This window comes from Oncorhynchus mykiss, chromosome 6 (assembly GCF_057628025.1).
Source record: "Oncorhynchus mykiss isolate SJ-2025 chromosome 6, ASM5762802v1, whole genome shotgun sequence".
Taxonomy (NCBI): Eukaryota; Metazoa; Chordata; class Actinopteri; order Salmoniformes; family Salmonidae; genus Oncorhynchus; species Oncorhynchus mykiss.
In genome coordinates, this window is record NC_143027.1 from 62413129 (window position 1) to 62433039 (window position 19911).

Below are 19911 nucleotides of genomic sequence, written 5' to 3' on the forward strand. Positions count from 1 at the left end.
ATTGGTTGACCTGTCATGATATATTGCTTGTTTATTTATGAAGCTCTTTGAGATTTATATTATAAAAAGCGCTCAAAGTTTAATAAATTAATATTATTACGACTGACTGTGGAAGCAAGTGACGACCCATCGGTTGACACAGAAATCTTTGATCTGTCACACACTAAAAACCATCTCATAAGAGATGAAAAGTAGGATAAAATGTTTTTATTCCAGTTGGAGAAAAAAAAAGGTTTTGCCCTATTTCAATAAGTCTTAAACAATAGTGCATAAGTAAGTAAAGAGAGAAAAACATCTACATAGATGGCATCATAAAAAAAAGCAGTTGCAAATCAGCTTCATTCTATTAATAATCATATGGAACCCAGACAGCATTCGTCCCATTGTTTATGTCCTTCATTCAAACCATATGCTGTTCTGTTTCAACATTCCAAGTTAAAAGCTAATAGACATTCAAGTTGAATTCCTGAAAATGGCTCTTCATCAAGGCAGCATCTTCGCTGACATCCTCCCTTTTCCCAGGGTGGCTCTGAAACAGATAGCTAGTGCGGCCAGTCACACTTCCAGGGCTGTGACTTGGGTGCTTTAAGGCATTTTCCTAACTTTTCACATCCTGGAGGGGCCCAGTTCTGTTAGTGAAAGAACCCACAGAAAACATTCTTATACATTCATTCACCTGAGCTGAACATGATTTACATTATGTTCTCCAAGGAAACCACATGGGGGAGCTGATGCTACACATCTCACATTGATGTACAAACAGTGCTTTAGCAATGAGCATACACAGCAATGTTTCTTTTTAGCTGTTTTGTAAAAACCAAAACCAATGAGACAAACACTCCCTAATTTTTCCAAAAGCAGCTAAAGTCCACAAAACAGTTGCTGGGACAAAAGGTCCAAGAATCACACTGCTGTGTTTTTCCAAAATAACAATAAGAGAGTCTATTATTTTACAAACAAAGGGAAAGAATATAACTCTGGTAACAAATCTGAAATTGTGTCCACGACGTTACTGAAAGAATTCAGCGTTAGAAAAGATAGAGGAAATGAGAAAAGGTGTCACTACAGCAAGCACTTCCTCAATTTATTTTCTAAAATAATTTTCTTTGAGAAAGAACACAGAGATGTTAGCACCGAAAAAAAAAAGCCACAGAACAATAATATGAAATAAAATGTATCATGTGAAACAAGTTTTAAAAATATGATACATGGGGAATGGACATTCTGTGAAATATTGATCTTACCATGACAGCCATGTCACACATATTGAGCTGGGGCACACCTGGTACCAGACCCTTCTTATGCTTCTCTACCACTGCTGTGATCCGACTCAGTGCATCCTGGTACTCCTTAGTCACAGCACTGCAGAGAAACACACAGACGTAAGTAGTTGTGCAAAACACTCACCACACATACAAACATAACAGTCAGGCAATATTGGCATATGGCCACAACATCTAGAATTACAACAGCACAGTAAAGGCATGCAACCACATCTTGTATTCACACACTAACACACACACACACACACACAGAGATTCACCTAAAATGTCTGAACAAATGCACGAGGCTCTCCAATTAGAGCGTGGTCAAGGACAAACACTCAGGTTTACACTTTCTTCCACACACACCACACCAATGGCGTGGTTATACAATTTAACACAGAGAATAGATGTCGGTCACAGCATATAGACAGATGACAGAAGGTCACTGCTCACACAACTGCACATTCATACACAAAACACAGTAGGCCTACAATATAGACCAGTGTAAAACAATCTCTGTATGATTAGTAAAACATTTTTTCAGAAATCGGTTTCATAAATCTGCAGCTTAGTCTGTGCTGTGCAGCCTAAAATGACTATCTATTATCATTGTATGACACCTGCCTGCCTTTAAACAACTGATATAATCCATAGCGAATGTACACTAATGACTGAAACGCTAGTTTAAAGCCGACAAGCTTAACTCATTCGAGAGCCTTTTGATAGCAAACACACCTACCAATTCATGCACAAGCGTATACACGCACACACACACACACACACTGCCCCTTCGGGGCTGCCCTCAGCAGGATGGGCCATGTTTCCCATCCCCTGTCTCTCAATTATTCTTGTTGGACACGGCGGAGCACCTCTGTGCATTATTCTATTCAGTGTGTAAAACGCAGAGGCCCTGAAGTGTTTCAAAGGAACACTGCTCTCAATAGGACCTGTAGGGTTAATGGGCTCTGTGTGTTTGGGGGGAGTGGGCGGTTGGTGGCGCGACACGTGGATAGACAAATATCACCAGTGCAATTACACCCATAATACAGTCGCAAGCAGCACCTGTGCCAGCTCCATCCCCCCCGCCCCTCCCCAAAGCCAGCTCTCTGATTGGCCCCTGGGGAGGGTGTGCGCGTGTGCGAGGTGAAGTGTCAATTAGTATAATAACCCCAGGTCCTGTCCGGCTCACCCCCCCTCCCAGAGGGCAGTGGGGCTTCCGCCACACAATATCACCTGCTCCCCCCCTCCCTCAGCCTGTGCTAGTCCTATATTCACACCCTCTGCTCTCCCACCTTCACTACTCTACTGCTCCAGTGTTCCCCAACCCCAACTCATCCTTTAGGTTCTTAACAAGGCCATGGCGGTCTAAACTTACCATCTGCTCTCCGCCTTGGCTTGCTGGTTATTTCTTATGGTTGTGTGGTGACGCAATACTGTGCAATGACTCAGAATCACAACATACCACGGCCTTGATCATATCTTTAATGAGTAAAGGTTTCTATAGAAACAAGTGTTTCATTTCAGACAAAATTTTACTATGTATGTATTTGAAATCACAAATTCTGCTTCATGGACCAAAGACAATATCTTGATCAAAATGAAGACTTCATTACCATCCTATCTGTTTCTCTGCTCTGTATTGATCACTGTGATTCGTTTTCAGATAACTTCTGAAGCTGCTTTATCTCACTAAATATTAGAACCATACATCAGAGCCAGACCAAACGCAGTCTGCAACACAGGCGGCTGGTGGCACCTTAATTGGGGAGAACGGGCAAATAGTAATGGCTGGAACGGAATCATGGAATGGTATCAAACATGGTGGTTTCCATGCGTTTGATTCCATTCCATTTACTCCATTCCAGCCATTGTTATGAGCCGTTCCCCCTCTCAGCAGCTTCGTGTGGTGTGCAAAGTGTACACTCAGCCCTTTTTGAGTTAAGACTATTCTTTGTCTATGCATTGAGCACCCTAACCCTAAAAATATATAGATAAAAACATGTTTTTTTATTTCTCTCCTCCCTCTCCACAAATAAAGAAAACTCCAGTCAGCACAGCCTCATTATCATTACTAGAACCCTTAGCTCACTGGTGTTAAAGAAAAAACTGGAATAATAATAATAATAACGCTGCATGCAAATGAACTCTTTTGATTTATAATGCATGACACCCAGGGGGAAGGCGACATTGCTCAGGTGTGTCACTACACTCTGATTAGTGATTCATAACCCCACTGGTAGAGCGAACCCACACACACACACACAGGCAGGCATCAAGCAGAGGGAATTGAAGAGACAATCAAATACCTCAGCCCTTTCTCCTCCTCCTGTGGAAATTGAGCAATTCGGGTGAAGACTATTGATTGGGGGCTGAAGTGGTTGTCGGCAGCAGATGAGGCCAGAGTGTGCAGGGCTGCCTGCTACATTAGCCCGAGGCAGGCTGGGACTTAAGTGCTCAGCACAGGGTGACGAGGGCCCAGGGGAAGTGAGCCGGAGCAGCAGGAGGCAGGGCTAAGTCCAGTCCCACTGGGACACAGGCAGGGAGAACTGGGCTGTCTTACTATACACTGGACCCAGTCAGCCACACCTTCCCACTGATCTACTAACCACATGAGTCATCTACCACACCAATAGAAGAGGACCAATAAGAACAATTATGTGCTCATGTACAGTCTGAAAATTCACTGACAATCGGAAAAATAAATGTTTTTTCTAAATGTCTCACAGCGGTAGAACGCTGATCTCTGTGTGCTTGTGATGGTCTTGTTATTGTACATCAATGAGAAACACAAAATATGAAATATCCTAACTCCGAAATGAATGGAAAAGCATCTTCTGTATTCCCCTGGATTCCTGCAGCAGGTCTCTAGTGAGTGTGTCCATGTATCCTAAGAGGCTGGGACAGTGGAGCGACTGCCTGGGTAGCGTGTGTTACTGCTGTAGTATCAGCCTGCCACACAACTGAAGGTATGTGTGCAGACAGGCCCTACATCATCTTAAGTGGCTCTTTAGGTGCAGACAGAGATTAATGATGGCCAGCCGGTCCAGCTGGGTGCCCAAGGAGCACATGGCCAGCAGCCTGCCTGACACACAGACAGGAGAGAGGGAAACAGAGAGAGGGAGGAGGTGGGAGGGAGGGCAGTGGGGGTGGAGGGTGGCTGGGTATCATTACTGGGGCTGAAGAGATGGGGCTGGAATATTGTGACCTCACAGACCACCCCAATGACCCCCACCCACTTGGAGAGGGGAGAGGGGACGCAGGGTCCTCTCTCCAGGTGCCAAACCAGCTCCTCCTCTCCAGAAGTCTGGGACACGACCAAATAAATGCTTCAACGCATTCAACAAAACACTGCTATAGATTTTTCTGTTTTTAATTATGCGGAATGAATAGAAGAGAGCCGAGATGAGATGGGCTGATCAAAAACAACATGAATGTTTAATTATTCCATCTCCCTTCAAGTGAAAAAAGGAGTGTGGGAGAGATTAGGAGGAGAGAGTGATAAAGTGAGAGAGGAAGAGAGAGAGAGAGAGAAAGAGAGAGAGAGAGATGGTAAGGGAGGGCGCCAGCCAGAGGGTGTGAAACAGCCTGGGGGACAGGAGCTAATCCGACTGAAGAAAACATTAAGGAGAATGAAGACGGATCAGAGAGAAAGCTAGATAATAGGAAATTGTATTCCCTCATCAAATCATTATGAAAACTATATGAATGTGTGTCACGCTTTTGTTCATCTATGAGTGTCTTTGCCGATAAAAAAGTGAAGTAAAAAAGAATAATGCCTCTTTTGTACTCAAGGCCATTTTTGTCCACATTTTTACACCATCATTACCATCACTATTCTAAATCAAAACTAACGCAACACCCAACTGTTTTTTTTTTTTTACACAATTTTAACTATAGATACGGGGTCATGTTCGAATGAACACAAAAGTCCATTAAAACAGCACTCTCGATTTATACAAGAACAATTTGTCTTGCAATTTTAACTTCTGGCAGTGGGTCTGAGGCAAGAAAGCGAGCTTTAAAGAGCTATTTGCAATCACAAAGAATAGTGTTTAATCAGCCAGTCTGGGGCTGCACAGATCAATCTTCAGTCCTCACCGCGCCTCTTTCCCACAACTGGATCAGTATTGACCCTATAGATCCTGTCCACCAACATCCCACAACCCCCTCCTCCTCCTCCTCTGCTCTTGTCTTCTCTTATTTAACCAGAGGCCTGCTGTTTGCTGAGCTGTGTGGAGATTGGCTGGCCAACACCAAGCCCGGTCTATATTTCCCTTGCCTTTCACTTTACGTTCAGTACAATCGAACAGTACACCAGGGAATCTTTGTTTGTTTTAGTGAGCACTCACCTGATAGGGTATTTCTCCCCGGGGTCCCGCCCCAGGTGGAAGATGAGTGGCTGCATGGTGTGTTCCTGTTGGGTGTGGGTGGTTACGCCTGCCACCTCTTGTCCTGGACAGAAGTTAATGCCCTGTTAGAGTGGACACACAAACATACACAATATATCTTTAGCTCCTAAACGCCCACTTTATAGAGGACAATGGAGACTGTGGTGGTAACAGATAACCTACTTCAACTGACCCTGAGAAAGTGCCCTTGAAAAGAAAATGCAATTAAAAAGACAAAATGGATGGCAAGATGCATTGTGCTGTCAATGATGTCCACCTACAGACCGACCCAATCACTGCACACCTGACCCTGATGCCGTCTCTCTGTTTGAAGATATGGAGGAATCTGTGCAAGGGAGCTGAGTGTAGATGTGTACAGTACATGGTGTATAGTGTGTGTGACTATATCTGTTTAGTATATAGTATCATGTCTTCCTCACCTCAAACCTGTCAACGTGTTCTCTCTGCCCTGGGGCTACGGTATGCCTGTGACTGTTACCTACAGTTGAAGTCGGATGTTTACATACACCTGAGCCAAATACATTTAAACTCAGTTTTTCACAATTCCTAACATTTAATCCTAGTACAAATTCCTTGTCTTAGGTCAGTTAGGATCACCACTTTTTTTTAAGAATGTGAAATGTCAGAATAATAGTAGAGAGAATTATTTCTTTCAGCTTGTATTTCTTTCATCACATTCCCAGTGGGTCAGAAGTTTACACACACTCAATTAATATTTGGTAGCATTGCCTTTAAAATGTTTAACTTGGGTCAAAGGTTTTGGGTAGCCTTCCTCAAGCTTCCCACAATAAGTGGGGTGCATTTTGGCCCATTCCTACTGACAGAGCTGGTGTAACTAAGTCAGGTTTGTAGGCATCCTTGCACACACACGCTTTTTCAATTCTGCCCACAAATGTTCAATAGGATTGAGGTCAGGGCTTTGATGGCCACTCCAATACCTTGACTTTGTTGTCCTTAAGCCATTTTGCCACAACTTTGGAAGTATGCTTGGGGTCATTGTCCATTTGGATGACCCATTTGCGACCAAGCTTTTACTTCCTGACTGATGTCTTGAGATGTTGCTTCAATATATCCACATAATTTTCTCCTCCTCATGATCCCATCTACACTGCTCCAAAAAATAACGGGGAACGGGGAACGGGCAGGCCAGTCCATAGCATCAATGCCTTCCTCTTGCAGGAACTGCTGACACACTCCAGCCACACGAGGTCTAGCATCGTCTTGCATTAGGAGGAACCCAGGGCCAACCGCTCCAGCATATGGTCTCACAAGGGGTCTGAGGATCTCATCTCGGTACCTAATGGCAGTCAGGCTACCTCTGGCGAGCACATGGAGGGCTGTGCGGCCCCCCAAAGAAATGCCACCCCACGACTGACACACAGCCAAACCGGTCATGCTGGAGGATGTTGCAGGCAGCAGAACGTTCTCCACGGCGTCTCCAGACTCTGTCACGTCGGTCACATGTGCTCAGTGTGAACCTGCTTTCATCTGTGAAGAGCATAGGGCGCCAGTGGCGAATTTGCCAATCTTGGTGTTCTCTGGCACATGCCAAACATCCTGCACGGTGTTGGGCTGTAAGCACAAGCCCCACCTGTGGACGTCAGGCCCTCATACCACCCTCATGGAGTTTGTGCAGACACATGCACATTTGTGGCCTGCTGGAGGTCATTTTGCAGGGCTCTGGCAGTGCTCCTCCTGCTCCTCCTTGCACAAAGGTGGAGGTAGCAGTCCTGCTGTTGGGTTGTTGCCCTCCTACGGTCTCCTCCACGTCTCCTGATGTACTGACCTGTCTCCAGGTAGCGCCTCCATGCTCTGGACACTATGCCTACAGACACAACAAACCTTCTTGCCACAGCTCGCATTGATGTGCCATCCTGGATGAGCTGCACTACCTGAGCCACTTGTGTGGGACTCCGTCTCATGCTACCACTAGAGTGAAAGCACCGCCAGCATTCAAAAGTGACCAAAACATCAGCCAGGAAGCATAGGAACTGAGAAGTGGTCTGTGGTCACCACCTGCAGAACCACTCCTTTATTGGGGGTGTCTTGCTAATTGCCTATAATTTCCACCTATTGTCTATTCCATTTGCACAACAGTATGTGAAATTTAGTGTCAATCAGGGTTGCTTCCTAAGTGGACAGTTTGATTTCACAGAAGTGTGATTGACTTGGAGTTACATTGTGTTGTTTGTGTTCCCTTTATTTTTTTGAGCAGTGTATTTTGTGAAGTACACCAGTCCCTCCTGCAGCAAAGTACTCCCACAACATGATGCTGCCACCCCCGTGCTTCACGGTTGGGATGGTGTTCTTCGGCTTGCAAGCGTCCCCCTTTCTCCTCCAAACATAACAATTGTCATTAGGGCCAAACAGTTCCATTGTTGTTTCATCAGACCAGAGTACATTTCCCCTAAAAGTACCATCTTTGTCCCCATGTGTAGTTGCAAACCGTAGTCTGGCTTTTTTATGGAGGTTTTGGAGCAGTGGCTTCTTCATTGCTGAGCGGCCTTTCAGGTTATGTCGAAATAGGACTCGTTTTACTGTGGATATACAGTTGAAGTCAGAGGTTTACATACACTTAGGTTGGAGTCATTAAAACTCATTTTTCAATCACTCCACAAATTTCTTGTTTACAAACTATAGTTTTGGCAAGTCAGTTAGGACATCTACTTTGTGCATCACACAAGTCATTTTTCCAACTTGTAATTCACTGCATCACAATTCCAGTGGGTCCAGCATCTTCACAAGGTCCTTTGCTGTTGTTCTGGGATTGATTTGCACTTTTCACACCAAAGTGCGTTCATCTCTAGGAGACAGAACGCGTCTGCTTCCTGAGCGGTATGATGGCTGTGTGGTTCCATGATGTTTATACTTGGGTACTATTGTTTGTACAGATGAATGTGGTACCTTTAGGCATTTGGATATTGCTCCCAAGGATGAACCAGACTTGTGGAGGTCTACAATTCTTTTTCTGAGGTCTTAGCTGATTTCTTTTGATTTTCCCATAATGTCAAGCAAAGAGGCACAGAGTTTGAAGGTAGGCCTTGAAATACATCCACAGGTACACCTCTAATTGACTCAAATGATGTCAATTAGCCTATCAGAAGCTTCTAAAGCCATGACATAATTTTCTGGAATTTTCCAAGCTGTTTAAAGGCACAGTCAACTCAGTCAACTTGACTCCAACCTAAGTGTATGTAAACTTCCGACTTCAACTGTATGTGGCTACTCTATCTGCCAGTCAGAATGTGGGGCCATGGCCTGTTACAATTGTCCTGCCGACCCCCAAAAGTGTGCAGGCTTGCTCCCTTATTCCCCCCCCCCCCCTCTCTCTGGGGTAGCAGCCTGGCTCTGACAGAGGCTGATTGAGTCACAGCCCCCTCCAGACCCCCTGGAGAGACCTCTCAGGTGCCCTTGTGAGCAACACGACTAATATTGAGAGAGCACTCATCTGTAAGGCACTCTACCGACTCCCCTCTGGGACTACAAGCAGCCTCGCTCAAAGGAGCACAGGCACGAGCACACACACACACCTCACTTCAGTACACTGCATAGCGCACTATGATCCAGACTTGCCTACAGTGTCCTGAAGCAGTCTCTGTGCATTGGTCTTAGAAATGTAAAAGAGCCTAAATCCCCTTGAACTGTGAGAAAGCCCTTTTAATCTGTATCCAAGAAAAAGACACAGCAGAACTCCATATCTCTCATGGTATTAAGATAGCAGATCGTACAGCAATGTTCTTTTAAAGATGGAGTAAAGTAGCCAGCATTATAAGATGAGGGGAGGAATCAAGGGACATAAAATGGAATGCAAAAGTAGAATTTTGGTTTCATATTTTCCTCAAAGAAAAATATTATATAAAAAGAGTCATATTAAATGTATGCTACACACCAAAGACCAGGCCGAGCAGATAACATCAGACACAGACCGTTCCCATTCCCAACACATACCTCACACCATTACCACACCATCCAACAAGAGTGTTTGATGAAATCCACTTAACCCTGTGAAATGTCTAATTTTGCACATCACCAAATCTCTTGGATTTTACCAGTAAAATCACAGTAGAGCTCATGGCTATTAAGCCATAATTGAATATCAAGTTCAGAAAGACACACCATCCGTGTTTTATTTTTTACTTCACATAAATAGTAAATGCGCAACATTACTTACAACTGGTGAGAAAATAGTAAGCTTGAATGATGGATCAACGTTTCAGCACAATATTCAGACCCATTTAAAACCGCTTGAAATAAAGAGTGTTTTTTCTGTGTGATGGATGCTCTCGGGTGAGATGTGAAGGTCTAGGGTCATTGTAAAGCTCTGAATGCATGCTGCCCATTCTGGTGAAGAACCGACACATTAACTCTCAGAGTCACAGCTTTGGAGACCCAGAGCCTCCCCTTCAAACCATCTTTTGCTCGCAGACACACACATTCATGGACACACGCACACATACCAATCGATAGGCAACACACAGGCAATCAGACGCCATTATTTGTGAAGTTCCACTCCAGTTCACATGAGCTGATAAAGGAGGCTGCTATTGATTCAGCGCCCCTCTAGGAGAGAGCAATTTAAGCAACCGATGGGGCATAATGCAAACTTGCACGTTTGAAACAGAGGTTTCTGAGGGAGAGGAGCAGGACATATTTTAAAGGGTGTCTCGAGAAGGAGAGAACACATTCTTACTTCTCAGGGCACAGGAGGGGAGAGCAGGATACTCAGCAGGATGGAAGATCAGGATACGCCGCAGGAGGGGAGAGTAGGATACTCAGCAGGAGGGGAGAGCAGGATACTCAGCAGGAGGGGAGAGCAGGATACTCAGCAGGAGGGGAGAGCAGGATACTCAGCAGGAGGGGAGAGCAGGATACTCAGCAGGAGGGGAGAGCAGGATACTCAGCAGGAGGGGAGAGCAGGATACTCAGCAGGAGGGGAGAGCAGGATACTCAGCAGGAGGGGAGAGCAGGATACTCAACAGGAGGGGAGAACGCTCCACCAGCGACAGCCAGTGCTGATTAATGATAGTACTTTGGTGAAGTGGGGTGTCCTCATTAATATTCATTAGCCACTGATGTACACAACAGCCACTTGATGAGCTGTTTTCAAGATAACACTGACTACCAAATGTGTGTTTTTATAGAGCACTGTGGATGGCTTGCTGAGGATGTGGGGATGAAAGAGAGAGAGAGAGACAGAGAGATAATCTACAGTCAGAGAGAGAGCGAGAGAGCGAAATACACAATACAGTCACTAAGAGGGACTCACCCGGTTAAACTCCTCCCACGAGTTGCTCCACGTCCAATAGTGGGCCTTGTAAGGCCCAACCCTGACTGCCATCATCTCATTGCCGCGGTAATAGAAGATGGGCCTGTTGGGTGTGAAATGGGATTGGTGACTGCTGGATTCCTGTGATAAGCAGCAGCCCTCTCTCAGCTCCAGAACCCCCCTCCCCCTGTGCTGCAGTGCCTGGCCCTCCCTCGCAGGCTCGCACCCCACCACCACGCTGCCATGGCTCATCCCATTATGTGCTTGGTGGAACACCTTATCCACCAGGGTGGTCCCTCTCCCTGGGCACCAGCCAGCAGCCTCCTTACAGGGGGCACCGCCGCCGCTGCTCTCCCAAAGCCTACATCCGCCCGCCCATCTTACAGCAGGGGCACAAACTCCCAAAGTACCGTGACCAGCAGAGGGCATAGCTGACCTCACAGCCAAATCCTAACTTCAGACTTGCATGTGATGAAACTCTTATTGAGTGGTCCATGATTTTGCTGGTCAAAAGTTCAAGCTATGTGTACCGACCAAGTTAGGAGGGCAAGTATACAAACAGTATACATAACACATCATATTCATCACCTTATCTTACATGAATGAATCCCTCTGACAGGGCCATTTAATCCTCTTTCAGCTGCGAGTTCTAACCTGTTGATGAGTGTGTTGTTATGGAGGACAGGGCTGAGGTCCAGTCCATCTATGAGCCTGTCATCTGGAACACTGAGGCCTGCCACAGACAGACTGGTGCTGAACAGATCCATCACAGTCCCCAGCTGTTGGCTCACCTGGAGATGGGAGAAAGAGTCCTTGTATTGAACCGTAACACATTGGAATTCAAATCCAGATAGAATCACATTGTCTATGGGTGCTGACATGAAAGTTTAACAGCGATTGTTGCAGGAAGTTAGATGGCTTGCATGGGCATCCATACGTACCAGATCGATGCACAAACTGATCAATTTAATTACAAATACTAAAACTTTGTTCCCCAAATTACAACACTTTATTTGCTTTAATCAATTACTATCCTGTCAAAATGCTTGAGCGTCTCCTCCAAAGATGTGGTGAGTGTCCATGTCAGGACCGTGAACAGCGAAACGCGGCAGCCTTGTGAAGCGCAGTGATCAGAGCAAGGCTGGGGAGCAGAGAGAACTTCTCAGAGCAGAGTGATTCACACTACTGGGAGGCTGTGATACACCAGAAGCCTGCAGAGACACCAAGGGATCCCTCTCCATGCATGAAACCCAACACGACAGCACAATGGCCAACAGTGTGCACGCGCCCCCTATGAAAGCCCACCATTTCAGCGTATTGGGTGGAGTGGAGGTGGGGGGGGGGGGGTGAGTCCTGATGATGCATTTCTTCAGTCTCCTCTATAATCTGCGCTCGCAGGTTTATTATAAACCTCACAAACGCCTCTGTAAATTAGGAGAAAAGGGGGAGTGAGGAGAAAGAGAGAAGATGAGGCCCGGGCTAGCGCTAGCTATTTTATCTCCCTTCCACAGTCCCTGTGAAAAGCTTTATTTTATTTATAAACTTTGAACTATTTTCAGATAAAATGCAATTTTTTCACTGTCATCCTTGATCTTCCATTCCATTCTCTCCTGAGCAGCCCTTTGAGGGAGACGGCACGCTCACAATCAGATAGTGCTATCAGCCCAGAGCAGCTGCGCCGCCATGCTCCTATCAGCTGCCTGCACACACTACCAAAATGAATTCCTTTTTCTCCCGCAGCCACTGCACCAGCCAGAAAGGGCCCCGCAACACATTCCGTTATCTGCACTCTCACGCTTAACACACACACGATGTTAAAAAAAAACAAGAGAAATCAAAAAGGATAATTAATGAAGTTGACTACCAGGTAGCACAGACAACCCTAAATCCTCAACCAAAAAAAAAGCTATCCATTTTTTTTTTAAAGTCTAAATAGTTGAGACACCATTTCATTATCTCCCATTTATTTCCATTTACACTTTTCTCTCCATTCTGTATATTTCTTTCTGTATTTACTCTTTTTGTCAGCCTTTTGTCTGTGTGGTTCTTGGTTAAACCCTGGTGGTAGTTATCTGACGTGGCAGACCTGCTATCCCCGTCTAACGCACTCAGGCTCCGTGTCTCCCAGCTGATAAACACAACAAAAGGGATTGTGACAGTGGCAGCAGCAGCAGCAGCGTTGGGGGAAAAGCCCTCCCTTTCCCCCTCCATCCCAGCCAGCCTCATCCCAACGCGGCCCCTCAGTCACCAGGGGAATGTGAACCTGTGCCCGGCTCCCGCCATCAACCTCATCTCTCTCATTCCAACACATCTCCCAAAACTCTCTCTGTCCCTCAATATTAATAACAACTAACACTTTCATTAGTGCTACGTGCCGTACAGTCACGATGGCATGCTAGATTTATCTACACACGGATTAACTTTTTTTGTTACTTTAATCTATCAAATCACTGTGCAATACTGTGCACTGGCGTTCACACGGATTGTAGTAATCGAGTCCTCTTCCTCTGTCGAAGATTATTTTAATAAGTGTGAGAATGTTAGAAGATAACTTTACCTAGCCTAAACTGAAACTGGACAAACCAAACCTATGACTCCTATCAGTGTGTCAGCTTCGTCAATGACGAGTTGATATGATATATGTATAACAGCTGTAGTTTTTAACCTGAAAACACGTTTAATCTGAAACGATTTAGAGTAGGCCTTGTTAATGTTTGCTGGTCCCCGTACCAACAATCCACCTAATAAAAGCGATGTGGCACGTGTGGCCGTTCATTATGCACAGCGTTTATGTTCGGGGCTTATGAAACTTTTCAATGTGCCGACGAACAGAGAGATTTCAGCACCGCACAAAGCAACAGAGAGGGAAATCATCTCTTTGGCCATCCTCCCCAACAGCAGGGAGATGAAACGAAACCCATACAACAAAGCTGCTTTGTCAAAGGAGCTAGTCCCATGTATTCCTGCCCAATCCACAGAATAAAGCCACAGATGGCTTTCGGCAGGGTTCCCCAACTGGCGGCCCGCGGGCCAAATGTATTATTATATATTTTTTTATTGTTGAACATAAAAAGACAAAAAAAAAAAAAAAATCAGCTCCAAGTGATTTTAAATTTTGGAAATCTATAGAGTATTCCCACGCACAATAGAGAGATGTATGAGATTGTATACAAAATGTAAGCAAGGTTTGAAATTATTATGTTTTAGTCAAATATTATATCTGTTTGGGCTTCTTGCGGTCAATTTGCAGTCTAGAAATGATTTGTAATTATGTTACGGCCTCTGACCATCCTCTCAAGACAAAATCGTCCTGCGGCTGAATCTAGTCGATGATCCCTGTTCATCAGCATAACAGCGGTGCCTCATTCACAATACTCTGTTCTCAGAAGTGTTTCATCTGCAGTCATTTCTCTAGTTAACCCACCAGCAGGTGCTACAGACAAACGTACATAGAGGTTGGGCTGTCATGGCACTGCACCAGCACACCAAAGACCCTGCATACAAAACTCTCCCTACCTCCCTGGCACTGCCATCTTTTCCAGAAGCAACCCTGTAGAGCACTGCAACGGGTGCACCCTTCCCTCTCTTCTCCCAACCACCCCTTTACTTTTTTTCCTGTCCTTTATCCTGTGTGCCTGGCATATTCAGATACAGAAGCCCTCATTACAGCTCAATCCAACCTCAGCAAACACACAAACAGATTAGCCGCTTAAGATGCTCCCAATCCCCCTCTCCCTCGCCACTCTGCAGCGCTATCAGGCCACAGCACACCCCTCCGATATGAGCCGGGGGCAGGGCTTACTTCAGCCTACAGACTGCTTCCTCCGCTCGCTCCTCCAGAAAAAATCCCTCTGCGCCACAGCCCCGTGTCACAGCTGCCCCTAATACAATTAAAAGTCATTTGCAGAACGCACAGGCTTAGCGGATCAGGGGGAAAGTCTTCCTCACAGGCTCACAGAGGAGGAAGACAGGAAAGGGAGGGGGGGTAAGAAGATGAACCTTGCCACCTCAAAAAAGTATTTGACAAAAGTCCACACTTGCACACACATACACACATTCAAACAAACAAAAAATGGTGTGTTTGTGTTTGCAATGCCAGCACCTGGGGAGAGATGAGCTGTGATGATGTTGAGGACATTGATACACAAACGAAAGAAAGAACTACAATGACATGAGAGAGACGATTACTGAAATGACTAATTGTAATTACTTTCTAATGTGGTACCTGCTTGAAAACCCAGCTGCTTACAGACATATAGCAATCCAGTGTCTCACAGCTGTGTGTAAATACCAGGAGATGTTCCCCAACTCCAGACAAGTAGAACACCTAGAACCTGGAGATGTTCCAGACAGGTAGAACAGAGAGAAAGAGAGAGTTCTCACCGTGCCTGCTGGGATGTGTCCAGGCCACCAGGCGATGGCAGGTTCCCTCATTCCACCCTCAAACGTAGTTTCTTTCCCACAGAGAAACGGGCCGTTACTGCCACCTCAGGGGACAGAAACACATCACTCACACGCTAAGCACCATGATAAAAGAGATTACTAAAACAACTTACTTTAAACACAACTGAAAGGAGCCCCAAACAAAGAAAATACCCACACATACTACTCATAGACATAAGAGTACATTACTCACATCTATCCATACAGGCATGTATACAAGAACTGTAAGAAAGAAGCATGGAATTGCATTTGTTGGTATCATGAGTTGAGAGATGTTGTGCAGATCTTACTCTGCTTGGGGCCGGACATCACTGCGGCCCCGTTGTCCGAGGTGAAGAACACAAAGGTGTCCTTGTCGATGCCCAGAGCACGCAGCCAGGCCAGCATCTGTCCAACACTGTAGTCCAGCTCCATCACTGCATCACCGTACCTGCAGTACGCACACAAGTCATTCAAACTACAGGATCTCAGGAACTTCAAATGCACAATCCCACTCACCATAGACAGACAGACAGACAGACAGACAGATATGTGTAGGCACTAGGGCTAGGCAAACCCAGCAACCAAGCTACATTATTCTAGAAAACATGGAGGTAAATTAGGTTTTTACTAAAAATCATTTGATATTTAGCAACAAGAGTTTTCACACAAAAAACATGGACTAAAAGCCTGTTGGAAAAAAATGGAAAAGCATTCCATCTCAGTGTGAGCCACCTATCCCAGGCACCTGGCTAACACTTTTCATCTCTGATCCATTTCTCTGTCAACAAAAACCTCATTTGGCATTCTGAAGAAATGCCTGCTTAGTGAGGCCTGAGTATTCACCGAGACTGAGAGGAATACTAAGTGACCTGAGCCCAGACGAGCAACACATCCCTTAACCCTCACCACTACCACAGAGGGGCAAAGGGGTGTGAAAAATCTACATTTAATTGACAATATCCTCAGAGCAGGAAACAGGTTTTTTCTTCTCTTCATTATTACAATATTTTTCTCATTTCAATTTTGAATCTTCATGTTGATACTGTGATTCTGTTCTTCCAAGTGGCATCTAATTCCGCTCACGTTTCCAGGTGTGAGATGAGAGATTGATCACCAAGTAGAATACGCAGTGGCTCATGCTAATGACTTTCCCCACCCCGTAACACTGCTGCAGGCACAGCTCATCCACTTCACACATTCACAAAGCCCCTAAATCAATGGCCTAAGTCCCAGAGATTCAAGCAGAGTTTTAAAACAAGCCAGTTTGGTAAACATTGTACAAAAACAGAAATACTGTACCGGGGTAGAAAATCGTCAAGAGAAATTTACTAATTAGGTCCTATAATAGCCAGATCAACAAAGCCAGCAATGATACAGGTTAATAACCAAGAGAGTGTCCAAACTCTCTGCTCTGGGAGAAACTCTCCATGATTTGTCAGCAACACATCACATGTCTCTGTGTAAGACTTTGCAGCCAAGTGTCATTTTCTAGATATGGCTTTATTATTGACATTTTATGATTGTAGCTTCAAGTGTTGTGATCGTACCGCCCCCTCTGGCTCTTCCCCAGGAACCGTTTTGAAGCGTAGACCGGAGCATGCGTAGCATCTGCTGCCCAGTAGAGAAAAAATGGCCGCTGGGCCATGTTTTGGTGAAATATGAAGTCAAGGCCCTCCTGGAAGGAAAGAAATTAGATTATAGTCTGCTATCAGACCAGACACCATCCAGAAAATTCACTACAAAACTGACAGAGAACAGTAGTGTAATGGGAAGATTTAAGATGAATAAAGTTCATATTCAGTGAAAAGTAATTAACACAATGCTTAGCATATTATCATTTTTCCCTTTATATAATACACATGATTTCCAGTGTTCTATTTGGGACACTAATTTGTGTATGGGTTGATGGGTCACTAGACTTGATAGTGAATGTTATGGATTGTTCTCATATCTGTTCATGGTGATTGGCGCCAGACTAGAGGTACAAGGACAGAAGATATGGATTGTCATTATATTCTGACACTGCGATTCTGTAGCAGCTGATGTTGTGACTTCCTACCTGCCTCTCAGTGTTTACAGAACATTGGTGCTGTGAGATTAGAATATAAAGGGCAGGTAGGGCATGCTTAGAGAAGGGCATGCTTAGAGAAGGGCATGCTTAGAGAAGGCCAGTTAGACATTTTCTCCGCTTCTGTGCTGGAGTCGTCTCCCTGTGGTAACTGGTAATTCAATTGGATTGATTGTGACTGACTTTATCAATGACTGGTCTCCTTTTCCTTCACCTGGAAATTCCTACAACAAGTAGTATTTGTAAGGAAGAACTGGGACAGACGTCTGCCACGCAATCACTTTACCTCCAAGTAGATTTGTGTAAGGTTAGATTCCCCAGTTTTCTTATCGATCCCAAACTCCTCATAGTATCTAGAAAACAAATGTAGTTCATTAGTTTCCGTGTCATCTACATAAGTACAATAGTTATTAGTTATCAATAGGACTCATACACAACACTATTTAATAAACAATCCGTTTTATTCCAAAAACCCAGCAGCAGACTTTGAGAAGCCTGTCCTCCCAGGCTGTGATTAGAGGGAAGTTTAGAGAAGCAGATTTGAGAAGTCTCTGAAGAGCAGGGGAACTGTTATGAGATAGTACTGAAGCGTGGAACAGTAGACGCAGCAGCGCCCGCCGTCTCTCTCATGCTCGGGCTGTTCCAGGTGTCCTCACACACCGCCAACGCAACCTGCCGTCTCCTGGGTGCGTGTGTGTGCGTCTGTCCAGGCTCAGGCACGCTATGCTGATTAAACCCACGGCTAAGCGCAAAAAGCGCCCGCCTGCTAGCGCCAATGACCCCGAATACACATATGGCTGTTTTGGGGAAAACAAATGGGCGGAAAATGGAATACACAAGCGCAGCTGGTACAGAGAAGAGTAAAAAAAAACTATCCTCATTCAGAGGAGCAGCCAGCCGAGCCAAACACTGAAAGAGTCCGGGAGAGAGGATTTTTATGTTTTCTGTTCTGTGTGAGTGAGTGAGAGTAGGAGTGTGTGCAGGGTGTGTGTGTGTGTGTATGTATACCTTCCCACCATCTGAGAGTTGTTATAGACCGGGACATTAGGCCTGTCGCTGCTGTTGTAGGGACCGAAGTGGCAGTTTGGAGCACCAAACCATTCATCAAAACCATGCTCCAGAGGTAGGTGGTGAGCTCTGTGGCCAAGATGCCTTAGGCCAGGACAAATGATGGGGGAAGGAGAAACACAGAATTAGAATTGTCACTATTGTTACCACTTCAAATTAGATAAAAATGAATGGTGCCCACCACTTGCCGATGATCTTGTTGACGTAACCCTTCTTCTTCAGTATCTGTGGTAATAGAATTTCATCCCTTGAGATCCCTCCTACTATCTCTTGGGGTGTGTAGGCTGCAAAGGTCAGGGGTTACATTAATTTGTGTGGCAAAGCAGCAAGGAAAATATAACTCAAAAGAGAGAGTTAGAGCTCACCATTCCTGGCATGGGCATTGGTGGTATAGAATCCATTCCTAACTGGTAATCGTCCTGTCAGAAGTGAAGCTCTGGCTAAGGAGTATTGGATAAGAGACATCAAAATCATGTTTTGATAAACAATTTAAATGATCAGCTGAATGCGTAGTTAAAGTGGGAGAGGCTGCATGTGATTTTACATAAAGTTCCACAGTATATAACTAGTTAGATCCAGGTTAAGCAAGCATTTTATCGAGAAGCAGTGTGGCTTGGCAGGGTCGTGTTTCGGAAAACAGATGGCTCTCGACCTTCGCCTCTCCAGAGTACGTACGGGAGTTGCAGCGATGGTATAAGACTATCACTACCAATTGGATATCACGAAATCGGGGAGAAAAAAGGGGGTAAAAAATGTAATAATAAAGAAATAAAGGGAAAAAAATAACAAAAAGACTAATAAATAAAAAAGTATGTGCAAAGCTGTCATCAAAGCAAAGGGTGGCTACTTTTAAGAATCTAAAATATATTTTGATTTGTTTAATACTTTTTTGGTTACTACATGATTCCATATGTGTTATTTCATAGTTTTAATGTCTTTACTATTATTCTACGATGTAGAAAATAGTAAAAATTAAGAAAAACACTTGAATGAGTAGGTGTGTCCAAACTTTTGACTGTTTGACTCATCACTCCTGTGTTCCAATGGCACATTGTGTTAACTAATCCAAACTGATCCTTTTAAAAGGCTAATAGATCAGTAGAAAACCCTTTTGCAGTTATGTTAACACAGCTGAAAACTGTTGTCCTGATTAATGAAGCAATAAAACTAGCCTTCTTTAGACTAGTTGAGTATCTGGAGCATCAGCATTTGTGGGTTTGATTACAGGCTCATAATGGCCAGAAACAAAGACCATTCTTCTAAAACTCGTCAGTCTATTATTGTTTTGAGAAATGAAGGCTATTCCATGCGAGAAATTGCCAAGAAACTGAAGATCTCGTACAACGCTGTGTACTTCACCCTTCACGGAACAGCGCAAACTGGCCCTAACCAGAATAGAGAGAGGAGTGG

The 19911-nt window shown here is 44.7% G+C and overlaps 1 protein-coding gene across 1 annotated transcript; it reads right to left on the bottom strand.

Annotated features, from left to right (window-relative positions):
- Nucleotides 1–192: 192 nt before the first annotated feature.
- On the bottom strand, nucleotides 193–18549 carry LOC110526298 (N-acetylgalactosamine-6-sulfatase). The gene is given in 11 exon segments (XM_021607124.3): nucleotides 193–629; nucleotides 1245–1362; nucleotides 5615–5736; nucleotides 10941–11043; nucleotides 11595–11731; nucleotides 15324–15427; nucleotides 15674–15813; nucleotides 16913–17040; nucleotides 17720–17786; nucleotides 18442–18509; nucleotides 18511–18549. Coding segments are annotated over 11 exon segments (1098 nt in total). The 5' UTR covers nucleotides 18535–18549; the 3' UTR covers nucleotides 193–542.
- Between the last annotated feature and the right edge of the window lie 1362 nt (nucleotides 18550–19911).